This window comes from Aotus nancymaae, unplaced genomic scaffold (genome assembly GCF_030222135.1).
Source record: "Aotus nancymaae isolate 86718 unplaced genomic scaffold, 86718_ANA_hifiasm-v0.15.2.pri h1tg000007l, whole genome shotgun sequence".
Classification (NCBI taxonomy): domain Eukaryota; kingdom Metazoa; phylum Chordata; class Mammalia; order Primates; family Aotidae; genus Aotus; species Aotus nancymaae.
Window position 1 is genome coordinate 41,909,728 of NW_026988418.1, and position 16,324 is coordinate 41,926,051.

The following is a 16,324-nucleotide window of genomic DNA, read 5'->3' on the forward strand; positions in this document are numbered from 1 at the left end:
CTCTTGTTACCCAGGCTGGAGTGCAATGGTGTGATCTTGGCTCAGCACAACCTCTGCTTCCTGGGTTCAGGCAATTCTCCTGCCTCAGCCTCCTGAGTAGCTGGGATTACAGGCACGCACCACCATGCGCAGCTCATTTTTTGTATTTTTAGTAGAGTCAGGGTTTCACCACGTTGACCAGGATGGTCTCGATCTCTTGACCTCGTGATCCACCCACCTCGGCCTCCCAAAGTGCTGGGATTACAGGCGTGAGCCACCGCACCTGGCCTCTTCTATATTTATTAACTGTACTTTACATCCTAATTTTGAACACTTGTCATACTTCAGAATTTTATTACTCTTTAGTGTGTCATATTTCTATTCAATTTTAAGCATTGTTAGAAGAAATTTTGTTTTCATCAGGAAAGGAACTGATCTAGAATTATTAAGGCATTACTAGTAATAAGTCCCTGGTTTAGGAATCACTGGAATCTTTTGTTAAACAGGTATCACCAATAATTGATAAGACTTAGGTTTTACTTTCTTAACACAATAATGCAATTTTTACCATGGACTGCAATCTAAAGACTTGCTTAAAGTCAGATTAACTCTATACTTATTTATTCTTAAAGCAACCATTTGACATTTTTTAAAGGAGAAGTATTAAAGGGATTGTTGAGTAAAAAACAACAATTAATGCCTCTACTGAAAATTTGTGGATATATTTGTCTGCAAATAAACTGAAATTCAAAGACAAAACACATTGAAAAGACCATTCTTCTCCACATGGTATTCCACTGGAAACTGTTGTAGCGAACATAACATTAGTTGAAGAAGCATAACACTATAATCAAGCATCTGCTTGCCTTCCTGCATTGCATATACAACAGAGATTTGTTGTACTTTTTTTAGTATTCTCAATAGGTTTCTGTGTTTATAAAGGTCCAGAAATAATCTTCAGAACTTATCCTCCATATGGCACCAGGAAATCTGGCATAAGAACCTTTCTGACACAAAGGATATACAACTCTCTTATTTCAAAATATCAAAAATTTGCCACAAAGGCAAAACTATCAAGCAAGTGTTAGAAACACCTCAGCTTCTGTTCAATCTCATGAAAACTGATTTAGTTGGCTGTACATGTCAACTTGAATTATCAAAAATGCATAAAAGACAGCAGCACATTCCCTCCCTATGCTAGTTGTAAATGTTAAACACAATTTCAATTATATTTTTAATACCGAATTCTTTAAGACTCATGATGTATTCTTGTCCTGCAGAGGGCCAAAAGCACAAAGTGCTAGAGAAGCATGACCTACATTTTGGTTCTGGAGTTATACACAGAAAAGAGAAATAAGTGAAGATGTTCAGTGCATGTGTCTGGATAATTATTTTATAGATAACTAATCTGGTTAAACAAGCCCCAAAAATCTTAAGAGAAGTACATATTTTGGGGTTCTTTGTGCAGAATTTACGAATTTCACAATTTGTTAATTCTTTTCTGCAATTCATTTCTCCTGTGTAAATACAACTAGAGTCAATATTAGTTAAATAAGCTAACAATTAAGGTACGGAGAATGCTGACAATTTAGTACTTTCACTGTATTTTATTTAAGTCTCAATATGCTCATCAGCACATATTTTCATATTTATGACAACAAATATAATCTTTGAAATATGAGAAATATACTATATTTAATCTGTATGAGTAATATAACTTCTAAATAAATTAAAAGAGTTCACCTTCAATATAGTGAACCAACTAAGTATAATGTTAATTACACAAAACCTATTTATTATTCAATAGAAGGAGATTATTTCTGCTGCCATAGTAGCAAAAAGTAGTTTCCATCAATGGCAACAAAGGGATTAACCTGCTAGTCCAGTGTGAAGTAATAATGTGGTTCCAAGTATGTATGGTTCCCTTAACCTAGTTAAGACACATTGCTAGATATTTCAATTAATGTGTACCAAGTTCACAAAATCAATTTCTTATCAGGCAAAAACACTCATACAGTAAATTTTATTCTCAAACCATAATCTCTAAATTAAATCTGTGTACCTGAAAAATACAGCGCAGAAACTCAGTCACTGGGTTTTCTCCCTGATAGCATTTTTGCAAATGGCACACGATTTTGTATGCTATATTTAACCTACAATGTTCGGTTAGATTCTAATCTTCGTAGAGAAAGTCATTATCTCTTTTCATGGCAAATAAAGGACCAAAGTGTTAATTTCCTCCTTAAAATAAGTACAAAGTTCTAACAGTTTGAACATTCTGTCTCTCAGCAATTTATTTGGAAGCTTTTAAATAATTATAAAGAGAATCTATGAAACTGTACACTAATCTGGATTTCTTGGTAATATAAATTATGTATCTGACCATAAGATTGCAGAAAAATCATGTTAATATGGAAAATAGCATTACTTTGTAGTAAATCCCATGCAAAGGGACTTTTCAGGAATTGAGCTTGTCTGACCAGTGACACTCAACATAATCACATTTTTAATGAAAATTCTTTGACTTGAATATAAAATATCATCTATTAGATTCAGGTGTTAGAGTTTGTTCCCTATATTCCAATTGCCCTGAAAACAGTTGGAATTTTTTTTCCTCCTAATACTCTCATTCTTATGCTAGTCACAGCTACACATAAAAGTACAGTAATTTAAGGCTGGCACTTTTCATCTATGCTTAATGGCAATGGACAGAACAGTTGAAGATAGTAGAATATTCCAATAATCTTGCCTTAATGTTTTAATATTCAGAAAAATCACAATTTTTATGCCAGACAAGTTTGATTTGTTCCATTTTTAACAATACAAATGATTGATCCATTTATACAAATGCTGTATAACATATACTGTACAGTTGTGTTCTCTCACACAGCTGACTAACAAATTACACAAATCCAGTGAACTTCAGACCAATTGATGTTTGATGGTTGATAAAATAGAGGATATAAAATTATATCTTGAGCAGAAAGGAAGTAGAAAATTATCCTAGATCATACATTTAAAATTTCTTAAATTATTTTTTCTACATGCTCCTAAATATGTAATTTTTAGTTGATTTTAACATTGTCAAACAGTAGAAAAAGAATCTTTTCTAGAGGAAGAAAGTAACACTTAAGGAGAGTTAAAATACGTTTTTTAAATTAAAAAAAATTTTTGAGGATGTGCACAATATTTTATTTATAATCTTTATATATTGGGAGTACAAAAATTCTCATAAAATGACTTAAAGTTGTAGAGGGAAAGAATATTTTACTTCTTCCCAGTTTGTTTATATGATTATTTATTTCATTTTAATCAAATTTAGGGCATGATAGTAAACAAAATAAATTTTTTAAAATGTAAAATTGTAACAGCATAAAGTCACTTTGCACTGTAAAAAAAGATAAAACCTATAATACCTCATCTTAAATAATTTACTGAAGAAAAATTTACCTCTACATAAGTTGTATTTATGAAGTTTAGTTCATTGGAAGTGAGTGATAAATGTGAGACAAGCATTATAAATAACACGTGGAGTAAAATGAGTAAATTTTTTTTGTAACTAAAAACCTGAAAGTACTACTATGATTCTAAGTAAAAATTTCATTTTTTAAGTGCCAGTGATTTTACACTTCTCAGAATTTTTGTGAAAAAGTCATATTTGATACTTAAGATCCAAAAGGAAGTAACAGTCAAAGTGATTTTGGCGACTCTGAAGGCTGCCTCAAAAACAGAAGATCATTACAAGGCATTCATGGCAATATTTCAGCTAAATCTGTCTTAGGAAATGTTACTTCCTAATTCATGAAAATGTTCAAGAAAGCAATAAATAAGTCAATGAAAATTCAGACTTGCATAGTTGATCCCTTAAAATGAAGTAGGAAAACAAAGATTTTAAGGAACAAACCTATGTAAAGTTTTATGATACTAGTTTGATCATTTATGCACATTTTTCATTTGGCTATAATCGATGCTCTGTATTTATAGCAATATATTTGGGATGGGATTACATCTAAAGTAATCTCATTTCAGCCTTTTATGACATATGAAATTCAGTCAGAACTAAGTGCTTGATTCTTGCAAACAGAAATACCATTCACGGTCTTTCAAGAAATTCAGCACAGGTAAAGAACAACAAAAACGGGGCACCAACAAACCAGAATTGTAGCATTTTGTAGATTGGATTTTTGTAGTTTCCAAGGTTACAATAAAAAATAAGAGCTAGTCATTCTCCTCAAGGAGTAGTCATTGCTGGGATTCCCCAGTCACTACTGAAAAGCAGGCAGACTCCATCAAAACTTATGCCAATATTTAATATCAATGTAAAAATAAAATGAAACTACTCCTTACTGTGATTCATTACTCTGGAGAGCATGATTAAAAATGAACAATTATTACTGAAAGATAATTTTTTTTAAAGCCTTGCCAAGAAAATGGCATGTGAAGCCAGTCTTGGACAGTAAGTCCAGGTTTATAACAGTCCCAATATTGAAAGGGTCTAATTTGTCTTCTGAGCACACACACACACTTGATCATCCTGCCTCATTAGTACAGCCTGGTGCAAAATCATTTTTGATGCCTGGCAATATACATTACCCTCGGAATGAATAAATGTGGCTTTCAGATTTACTTCCTAGCTGAGACAATTGCCTCTCTGATCATTTCTACTTTTACCATTCCTGAATATAAACACTCATTAAACAAAGATCTTTTGGAATTGCAACACCAAGATCAGTTCCACTATGTAGCATTTTGTTTTAGTTATTAGCTACATGGCAATTATAAAATCACATGAATTACAACCCTCCTGTCCCTTAAATGAATATATACACCATCTTATTCAAAGGAATACTCTCAGTCACACATCACAGTGACTAGACTTTCCCAATATGAGAGCAAATATAAAAATCATGGATGTACAGCCTTCTACTTGTTTTTAATTGTTTAAGTGACTCCAACATAGTACTTCTCTCACTGATCATATGATATTTAATGCCTTACTTTTCAGCACTGTAATGCAGGAGGGCTCTCTGAAGATGAATCCAGACATTCCTTCTGAGGGAGGAAGCCACCAGAGAAAATATGGAAAAAGTGTTTCATTTATGTGCCAACGTCTATTGATTTGTAGCACCTGCCTGGTAATATTGGGAGAAGAACTTTGAGTTTACATCCTGGCTCATCAGGAAAGAGCATCATGTTGTGTCAGGTCGTAAGTGGGGAGGAAAGGAGTACAGAGAGTAGATAAAGCATCTCTTGTGTTGGTCATGCCAGCTCCAGAGATTGGAGTTTAACAGAACTGTGCAGTAAAGTGAAAAGGGCATGGAGCTTAGAGGCAAGAGATTAAAATTCCGTATCTGTTTCACTTTCATGTTTCAAACTGAGTCCAAAACCAAGGCTATTTACCCAAGAATTAGTTGAACTGAAAATTCACTATGGTTCAAATAAATATATTACAATAATAGTATCGAATAATTTTAAACCTTATAGGGACATTAATAAAGATATTAGTCCAATCTGCTCATTTTAGGGAAACTGAGGCTTGGATGCTCTTTGTGACTTACCATGAGAATCTTAGTTGGATAGGGATAAAATATACACAACAAATTTGGAGACTTTTGCACAGAAACGTTAGGATTTATTATTAGAGAATCTAGTCACTGGAGTATAGGTAGATTAATAATAGATACCAGGAGGGTTTATATTTATAGGGCTGGGTTTTAGTTGTTGGAACATAACATATAAAAGAGGACAATAATTAGAATTTGGAGGATGAGATTAATCTAGAAATTTTTTATTATGAATATGATGTATCACAAGATTTTAATAAATGTCCTTTCCTCTAGAGTAGAATTTGTCTCAGGAAAAAGATAAAGCAGTGGTTAAATAAAAGTAGATGAATGTAGAAATGGGAACTGAAGGGACTGACAGAAACGTTCTTGCAATGGTCACTTGCCCTTCTGGCTGCATGGCATCTATTCATCCTCCTGCTAACAGTCAGTCAAATGTCCTTTTGAAAAATACTTTCTCTCTTCTCACAATTTGAGTAGGCTTTTAACCTAGGTTCTAGGAATGGAACAGCCTGAGGTTAAGTCAGCCAATATATTCCTTTATTACTTGAGGACATAAAGTTTATAAACAACTTGAATTTATAAATAAAGGTGACAGGTTGTGAGGTGAACTATACTCTTCTTTAAGAGCAGGATATCAATGGATATTCCTTAAACATAAACTGAGAAGTGAAGCCACAGGCATATTCCATAGAAGATAAGTGGTCATCTGTGGTTTCTTTTAATTGAAGGCTCCTGACCTTCTTAAGCTTTGGGAAATTAATTTTTGTCTTTTATTTTATCCTCTGCTAAATTTTGCCTGAACCCTTCCTCAATAAGAGTTCTATTAGATGAATATTAGGCCTTCCATGGTTGGTCCTCTGTTTCTCAGTTTTGTTCTGTTATTTTCCATCTTCACTTTCTAGTGCTACAGTTTTGAGATGATTATTTTCCAGCCCTATTGTTGTACATTATCTCATCAATTATCAGAAGATAAATCTATTTTATTGGAGATGAAAAATACTTTAAGTTTGTTTGACAGGAACAATCAAATTAGCCAGTGAATTCAGGAAATCACTTGGGGAAAACACACAACAGAGGGAAGAGATGATTGCACTATTGCAACAATGAAAGTTACAAGTGAGTCACAAAAACAATTTGAGTTCAGTCAAATGAATTAGAGGTTCTACAACAATGGTTAGCAGGTGTGGACTTCATTACTCCATTAATGACATTTCAATGTAAAAATCACAGGCAAATCATGCAGTTAGGGTCAGAAAACACACTGATGATCACCTTATTTAACCTCTGAGATAAAGCACAGGAGGAATATGAAAAAGGTCTGGGCCTAGATTAAAAAAAAAAAGATGAAAAGGGGTGAAATTGGGATTTAAAAAGAGGAATGGTACTGCGATGACACGCTCAAGAATATCTTGACTAATGCTATCCTGATGCATCTTCCACACATACGTAAATAAATTGAATATTTGCAACTTCTCTGTTCTATCCAGCAACCACCCTTGCAATACAGAAAACCCAGGAATGGGAGACTTTAACCTCAATCTTCTGGTGGTGTGTAGGCACTGGCTTGCATTGCTGAGAATTTTAGCAGCTTAATACCTCTTCCTACGAAAGGAGAATTAGAGAAAGATAGTGGAAGAGGTTGGGTAACGCAAAGGTTTAAGGTTATATCAAAGTAAGAAGTTTTTATTGTGTGTGGTATGATAGTTCTTTTGTACATAGAACCCTCTTCTAAATTTTTGTAATTGTTTGGATGCAATTTTTTCCAGAATTCTTTGAGCATATGAATTCGATTTTTTGCTTCAACCTAAAAGAATGACTTTCCAGGCCAATTTTTCTATTTATTCACCTACATGTTTATATTGTTCACTTTTATTCAACGACTGGACGATCTTTAAATGGCTCTCATGTTTACAGTTAAAAAACAATGTTGATGATCACAGGTGACTTGCTCCAGATTTTGTCAGCTAGGCATTACAACTGCTTGAGTAAAAGAGAATTAAGAGTTCTCTGTATACACAGGTGGGCTCAGTAATTTTGAGGCATTATTCTGGGTAACATCAGTAAGGAGAAGGCAGAAAGGTGGCATCAATTTTCACTCTCAAGAGTTGCCTGCAGGCAGATGACCAAGTTTTCTTTGAGAGTATTTTCTTGGCTTTATCTGGAGACAAACCAGGAGGAATAGAATGCCCAATCTGTGTAGCCTTAGGAAAATGATATATCAAACTATCATCTAGATTTCTCTCCACTTTTGGGAAGAGGACAGGCTACTGCCACCACAAGAAAAGTCCTCCTCTTTGCTGCAGCATTCTCTATGTGCACTGAACTGCCCCCTTTTCTGGCGTTAGACACTGCTTTGAGAATTTCACTCTAGTTTGTGGACTTCTCATGGCCTCCCTCTGATTTCATTGCTTTTAAATATTTTTATGACTTCACTTGTCTTGATGGAGATTGATGAACAGAAGTTAAACTCTTGTACCTGACCTATGTATTTTATCAAGATATTAAAACTGGTAAATAGCTTTAATCTCCTTGCATTGATACACACACACACACACACACACACACACACACACATACACACACATATATGATTGTTTTGATAATGCAGCAGGGAAAAGGCAGATGGGAATGGGGTAGAACCAAAATAATTCATTTTATCTCAATGAAATTCACTTTTTTTACTTGCAGACCTATATCACAGAGTAGTGTGAGAATCATATGAGGCAACTGATTGTAAATACTTTCTCTGGCAAATCACTTAATCTATAAGTTGGGGATAATACTAGCCCTTACTTCAGAGAAGTATTGTGAGAATTAAATTTAAAAATTCATATGAAGAGCTTAGAGTAGTGTCTAGCTCACAGAAGTCACTAAAATCAACACCAATATATAATTTTTTATTAAGCTGAAAACCTGAAACTTATTTAATAATTAAAGAGAGTAAATAAGGAAGAGAAATAATGCGAACATAGATAAGCAGAAGACTCGATAATTTACTTCTAAAATATCCAGGAGTTTACTATGAAGTGTGCTGACGCCCTATAAAATTGGGACTATAGACAACTGATGTTTCCAGAGTAACAGAAATGTCATTAATTTTGCAAAATAAAGTTTGCAACCTTAAAATATTGACAAAAGAGTAGAGCTATAAAAAACAAAGTGAGAAATTGGGACCTCAGTAATTTGGTGCAAGGGGGAGGGTATTGGAAGTGCTATCTCTACTATTTCTTTGTTCACCTTTCTTCCAGAATTTTTATGGAAAAGCAACAGGAATTAAAATATGTGATAATCTACATTTAGAATACAAGTTTCATTTAGTTTTAGATTCCTAGCAGCTTCAAAAGATATGAGAGAACAGGAAATATAAGGTAGTTCAGCCACCATGTTCACTTTGCATGCAAAATGAACACGAGTTCTAGGAAAATCATATCCAATTTTTATTGTCATTGATCCCTTACCACTAACACATATTATATGATGCAATCTATAGTTATATCTATCTATCTATCTATCTATCTATCATCTATCTATCTATCTATCTGCTGTATAAACTGATGGTAGAGCCTGGAGTATAAACAGAAAATGGTATTCTTAATTTGGAAAAAAAGTCAGCATTCTAAAATGTCAACCCAGAAGGTATTTTTTTGTGCATAAGTACAAAATATATTGTGCAAAGTCTTATTTAAGATTGATTTTTTGCATAACTTTTTTATTCTTGAAATTAGAACCCAGAAGCTGTGTGTTCATTTTTATCATTTCAGCTTCATTCTTCACGCTATTAGTAATTGATATTACTTTTCTGGTTCTAAATAATCAATGAATCCATCTAGATAATACTGATTAAAAATTAATGAGACTTTTACTTGAAGAAAAATTTTCATTATGTTTCATTATCGGTTACTTGGAAAACCCCAAATCATATGTTCATATTAAACCCTATTTTAAGATCTCAAGAAATTTCTTAGTTGTATCTCATTAAATTCTTGGTAATTATCCTGTGAGATAAACATGAAACAAGATGATGTGGAAGAATGATGCCTAAAACTTAGTCTGCAAAACTGACCTTAATAAACCAGATCAGCAAAGTCTTTGGTTTTAAAACTCTGGAACTGATATCAAAACTCAGACCATACATGTACCTTTCCTCTCTTTTCAAAGTAAATATTAACCTAAAGAAAGTTTTGTAATGGTTTATTGGTTTATTTTCCTCTTTCTATACATTGAGGGAATGTATAATATTGTGGAGTGGATATTTTTGAGGAAGTTCCACCTAATTATTGTGGTAGATATCTCTACTGTAGAAACTTTCTTGTGAATAAAGAGGTCATATTTCTAGTACAAAGAAAAGGATTTCTGAAATTGGCAAGATATTTTATTCATTTGGATGCAGTTTACAGAAATCATAATCCTGAAAGGTAAGCCCTGGGTTAATTTAGACTATAATTTCTTAAAGAGGTTATATGTCTCATTTAATACAGAATCCCCAAGGAAATATAAACCTCTCTTTAAAGAAATTTGATACCTGACTCTCCAGTAGCACATCTGAGTTGATACCTTTTCAAGTTTGCTGTAGCATTCATTTAAATTCCTCTGCAACATATAAAAATTCCCTAAGATTTTTAGTAACATATCTTGTATATGAAGCAAAATGTACATATTAGTGAGATATATACTAGCAATTTTTGAAATAGTCCTTAAATATGACCTGAAAATAAGAAGCCACCTCTTTCTGAGGATTGCAATTTAAAATCCAAGAAAGGGAGAAAGAAGGAAAAGAAGGAAGGCAGAGGGGGTAGAAGGAAGATAGAAAACAGAAAATAAAAAATGGAAGGAAGCAAGGAAGGAAGAAAGGAAGAAAGGGAAGGAGGAAGGGAGGGATGGATGGATTATGAATGGTGGTCCAGGTACTACTCAACTCAACTTGCTACTCCTAAATTTCAATACTACAAACATGTAATAAACATAAAAGGACAATAAAAGTTTCAGATAAACTACCAGAGAGCTGATAATGTGTGATGAAAATAAAAAACAAATATTTTTAAAATGTCCAGTTGAAGTCTTAAGACAAAAAAAAAAGGAAAAGATTTATAAGCTGCTGTGAAAAATAGTTTCCCCGGAGGGACCTGAAGCAGATAGTTTTGATACACTTTATATTCTGGGTATGTAACTTCACATAAGATACGTATTTATACAATTTTAAGGCAATTGTGAACTTCAGCTTTGCTTATTTGTGTAGTACACTGTCTCAGTGAATAAATAACTTTGATGAGTTTAATAACTTACTAGAATATGGTAAAAATAAACTGATAGACAACCTTTTTTTGGTAAGAAAATAATGCTGTTGTTATGCTAATTGTTTAGGGGTACCATTTTGTGAAAATGTCAGGTATGAAGGGGATATGATGAATATTGTAATTGCTAAAATAAGTAAATGATTTTGCCTTATTCTCATTTTTTCAAGGTAATTATGATATTTTCTCATAGAGAAAAATGCTTAGTCTCTTCTTCACTCTGACATATTTTGATTTTTTTCTGCTTTGTAATGGTTATTTTAGAAAATGTTTGCATTAATAATTGCATTATGAATATATTTTCTAAATAAGCTGGTTTACCTCTAGGATTTATTTCAATAACATATTAGGTTTATCTTTGTTATTTTGGAGCTAGAAACATTAGCAATTTCCTTTGGAAGTGTAATTCTGAAGAATTTCACATAATGTTAATTCCACTTAAAATATTTATAAGATGAATGCATGAAAATAATTCACTTATATTTAAACCAATAATGAAACATATGCATCCAAATGAGAAGTAACAACTTGAAAGTCCATACATTTATTACAGTCAGCTTGCTATTGCTCAGAACATCTCGAAAGTTTTCAAATTGTCTCCATGATACTCATGAAAAAATGTTCCCCATATATTACTTTATAACCGCACACCATTTTAAAATATCATTTTGGCCATTACTTATTCTCTTTACCCATCAGATTTGGCTAAAAGTTTCTCTTAGCTGTTTCTGAACATTAAATCCATGCTCAAAATCTCAAAATGGCAATAAAGATAGGAAAAATACATTTTATATATATATATATATATACACGCACATATACATATATATACACACACGTGTGTGTACTGTAATACACACACATACACACACTTTATATATATGTATATGTGCGTATATATATACACATGCACACACATATACACACACATACATACATACACACACACACATCATTGTAATTAAACAACCTTACAGGGACATTTAATTGAATGACAAGTGGGCAACACTCATTAATGCACTGATTCTGGCGTATTTTTAAAAATCATCCACAGTATCACATATGTATCTTCATCTCTATTTTTATCCATATCGATACTGAAATGTGATGCAAAGAACAGTTAGTGTTTTTTTCTGTTTACATTTCTATTATGGAAATGATCACTTCATTAAATATTTTAAATTGCAGTTATTTGTAAGACATGGTTTAGACAGTGTAGCTCATTCTGTTAACTGGTGTGCATGTACACATCACTTAGAAAAATTTTCCAGATGGGAGTGACATTTAAGTTGTGGATTGAAGAATACATTTGATTTATCAAGATTTACAAAGGGGCAAAGACAAGGCACGAAAAAGTATCAGCAGTTAACAGAAAACCGGTGGTTGAACATGTATGATATTTTTAAGGAGCTCCAAGAATTTCATGCCAGATACAGAGGGCATATTTGCTGAGAAGTCAGTGGGAATTAAGTCAAAATGTTAAGGGTCTAGACTTTTTTCTGTTGATAAGGAAGAGCCATTGACAGGTATTAAGTAGCTGAGTTATATGATAAATTGTATGTATTAGGAATTGACACTGTCAGGTAGAATAAAAATGAATTAGGAAGGGTCAACCAACCAAACAAGTGGTGGAGCCAATATTTGAATGCAAGTCTGTCTGATTCCTCAGCTCATACTCTTAATAATATGTCTGACAACGAGGTCTCTGTTAATTAATTTCTGGACTCAGTACAGGGTAGATATTAGCTATTCTAATGATGATGGTGGTTATATTAATGATTATCAAAGTGCTCAATAAACATTTGTTAAATTTTAAAATGATTGAATTAAAAATTCACTACTATTAAAGCTTATTTTTTTAGGACCATGTTAAACAAATTATAAATTACTTGTTCAAAACTTGCTCTTTTAATATGTTTGGTTAGGTTGGACTATTACTATAACATTTCTTTGGTATCTCTGAGAGAGCCAAATTTTATGATAATTGCGATGTTGAGGACACAAAAAAGAAAACAATTTCTATTCCTCAAGAAGTAGGCATCCCTGCAGCTAATCTCCTGCTCAGTCATTTCATCTTTACCTAATACCAATCTTAGAGAAAGACAGGAAAGGTGGGGAATCTCTTTAGTAATGAAAATGTCAACCACAATCTTAAAACTCAAAATATAACCTAGACTATTCAGGAGTTGGGAATACAGTGTTTTAATTCTAAAGAGCATAGTAACTATCCTGACTAAAAAAAAAGGTTCAAAACCTGTCAGTGAATTAATAAAAGGTGAAAAAGATGTTTGAACAGTTTTAAGAAGACATTACAAATCTCAGATAATAAACATCAAAACAAGTGAATATGTATTTTTTTTTTAACAGAAAGGGAATTTAAGTTTAACATGAACATAAGAAGAAAACAAATTCCCATTATAAATTATGTTCTGTGTGAAAAGAATTTGCAGGCCAAAAGGTCTTAAAGAATTTTTTTTTCCCAGTGAAAATATTTTCTGTTCTTTAGCTAGTTATTGACTTAGGCAGCAGGGGAAAAACAACTGCATTGGATAATGGAAGATGTGTTGCTTTTTTTTTTTAATCATTAAAAACATGACTATAAGCTGGTTGGTTGCTAAAGGTCAAAATTATGAAAAGTTATTGACATTACTGATGGTAAGCATAACAGTTGAAAAGTAAATAACAAAAAGGCAATGCTGGTTATGAAGTACTAGCATACAATTTCTAATGTTTAATGGAAAAGCACACTAATTTGTGAGATGCAGTATTTTGAAGGTCATTCAACCTTCCACTTCCTATAATGCCATTCAATTAAACACACACTAAATTTCTAAGATTATTTATGAAAAGAATTTTGTAATTCTTGTAAAATAGTATATTACAAATCTTGGCTGTGTATACAATCAAAAACACCTGACTTAATGCACCATTAAATGAACTGTAGCTTTGCTGTACATTTTTTAAACATTAAACTAATTATGATGAGTTTTGGTCTTAGGATACACTGCATATTTAACTTTTTAAAGAGTCTATCAAATTCAATCACAAGATACAACTCATTTATGCTGTAAGCAAACACATGCAATAATAACAATATACAACATCCTGGCTTAATTAGAAAAAGTTCATGTTATCTTAAATACATTTAGGTGCATAATACCACACAGCTATAATTTGAACTTGCCATGTAATTATATTTTAAAACTAATTTGTATGACCTACTTCTTTTTTTTTCTCTCTCTCCTACACAGAATGTTGGCCTATGGATCCAGTTAAAACTAGATTTTGCTGAAAATGAATTTTAAAAGATTGACTGTCATAGGGGGAATGGAGGATTAGGGGTAAAGGTGTCAACTACAGAAAAGAAATTTTTAAAATTTGATTATCAGATGGTGTTCTGCTGATCAATGGGCTAAACTGTACCCTACAAAGATCCTTTCTGGCATTCTGTCTCTGGGCAGTAGCATAAAGCTTTATGAATACAATCTACTTTTTCAAACATTGATGTCTTTTCAAGTCTCTTTCCTCTCTTTTTTCTCTTCATTTCCTATGCCCAGGATATGCATGAGAAAACCATGGATCTCTTAGTATCATCTCCAAATATAGGCAGGCAAGTACCTGTATATGAGTATCATATACCATGTCGGTATACAAATACCTTGGGCATATACAAATATACTTGGCATCATCTATCAAGGAGCAAAGGTGGTATATAAAGGCAACACATACCAGTATAGCCTAAACTTCATGAACTCTTTTCTTCCCAAAGCTGCTGACTATGCCCTCTACACTTGGGTTTCCAGCATGAGCTAAAGGGAAATCTTTAATATTTGCACCAAAAATAATATCTACATGAAGTCGTTTAAAACCAATAACAAGTATAAATTTTGACATGAGAAGTCAAACTTACTGTTTAGCTACTTATGTGTTTTTTAAATAGTATGAAATTTAACAGTATAACACAAAACAAGTTAGTTTCTGGAGGACAGAAAGCATTCACATCAGAATTTAATCTTACAATATAATCCAAAATAGGTAATAAAGCTTGTTTACCTTCACAAACTGTGACACCGTTTCCTGAAAATCCCATGTTGCAATAGCAGGCTTCAATTCCATTGTGTTTTTCACATTTTGCATTTGGGTGACAAGGTGTCTTGGCGCAATTTTGAGTATGGGAACAACTCAACAAAGTGGAAAAAACCACTAAATAAAATAGAGGAATACATCTTTTCAAAAAGTAAAAGAAACACCTCTTCCTATTGCTGAATTAGAGTATAATAAACATAAATTCTCCTTTCTTTCTATTTAGATAAGTGGATTATAAATTTTTCCCAAGGGAGCACTTTGCTAAGTAACAGCACAAAAGCAAGTAAGTAAAACTTACTTTTAAGATAAATTCTTTTTTTTTCAATTTCAGCCTTTATAATGTAAATCTCAACAAAGCTAAAATGTGATAAACAACTCAGCTTTATAATAAAAACTGTGTTCCTAGATCAGTATAGCATGTTGATTCAGTGTTACCCTTCATTCTGAGGCGAGATACTTTGAAAGGGAACTGCCTAATTGTAAAGGAATTTCCCTCCTCTGGGAGTAATTCTGTGTAGAAAGGAAGGTAAATTGAGTATGTGCAAATTCAAATCTGTGTCACCTTAAGATGGCATCTTATCTAGGAGAACAAATGCAATTGCCGTTTTTTTTCCCCTGTGTTCTAATGATTGTTTTCAATTCTGTCTTATTCATAATAAAATGCATTTCACTTTTTTTTCCATTAGGGAAAATTTAAAAACAAAACAAAAACAAAAAAAACCCTCAGCATTATGGTCAAAGATTGATCTTCCAGAAACATAAAACACACAAATGTGACCAACAAAAATGAAACAAAACATAGAACAAGACTATACATCAGAGTTATTGAAATATACTTGGAAATTATATGTTGTAGATTGATAGGACAAGATAAGGAAACGTTCAAAAGGTTCCTTTTTTATTGTTTTTTCCAGGTCTTCTCAAGAGTCTTGAGGACCAACAGCTATGAAGTATGAGGTCATTGTTCTGAAAATAGTCATCTAACGTAAGTTGTCCTAACCAGGTACCAAGAGATTCTTAAGTATTCTGTTCTAAATCCTAGTGGCAAATAAGTGTATGTGTACTGACTAAGCCAAAATTATTTCACCTTGGGAGATGTCATTCACTATCTTTCTGCACAATGTTGTCAAAATGAAGCTCAAATCTGGGCCGGCAATCCCCTTAGAATGCCAGGAAGCCTCCCATAAGTGTTAATGGTTTGGATTTCCCAAATTTCTTTGGGGCAGAGCAGAGGACAGGTGAAAGGGGACCTTAGAGACTTCCTCAAGAGGAGTAAAAAGGTTAACAGTCCCTAGACCTTGAATATTCAACTCTGCAGTTGAAAGGTCAAGGAGAAAAACATCCTGAGAAGTACTAAGTTAATTCTCCTCGGAGATTTTGCCAAATCCACTTGCCATATGA

General features: G+C 32.8%; 1 protein-coding gene across 5 annotated transcripts in view; it reads right to left on the reverse strand.

Moving 5' to 3' along the window:
- The window catches only part of ADGRL4 (adhesion G protein-coupled receptor L4), a 143,526-nt gene that overhangs the window by 96,950 nt on the left and 30,252 nt on the right, over positions 1-16,324 (reverse strand). For 3 of the 5 annotated variants that reach the window (XM_064372540.1, XM_064372541.1, XM_064372544.1), the window contains one exon: positions 14,891-15,040. The exons of 1 other annotated variant lie outside the window; for it this stretch is intronic. In XM_064372540.1, the coding sequence (XP_064228610.1) occupies positions 14,891-15,040 (150 nt within the window). Of the gene's footprint in view, positions 1-14,890; positions 15,041-15,221; position 16,324 lie in introns of those variants that run through there. One more of the 5 variants, XM_064372542.1, reaches the window with a different exon arrangement.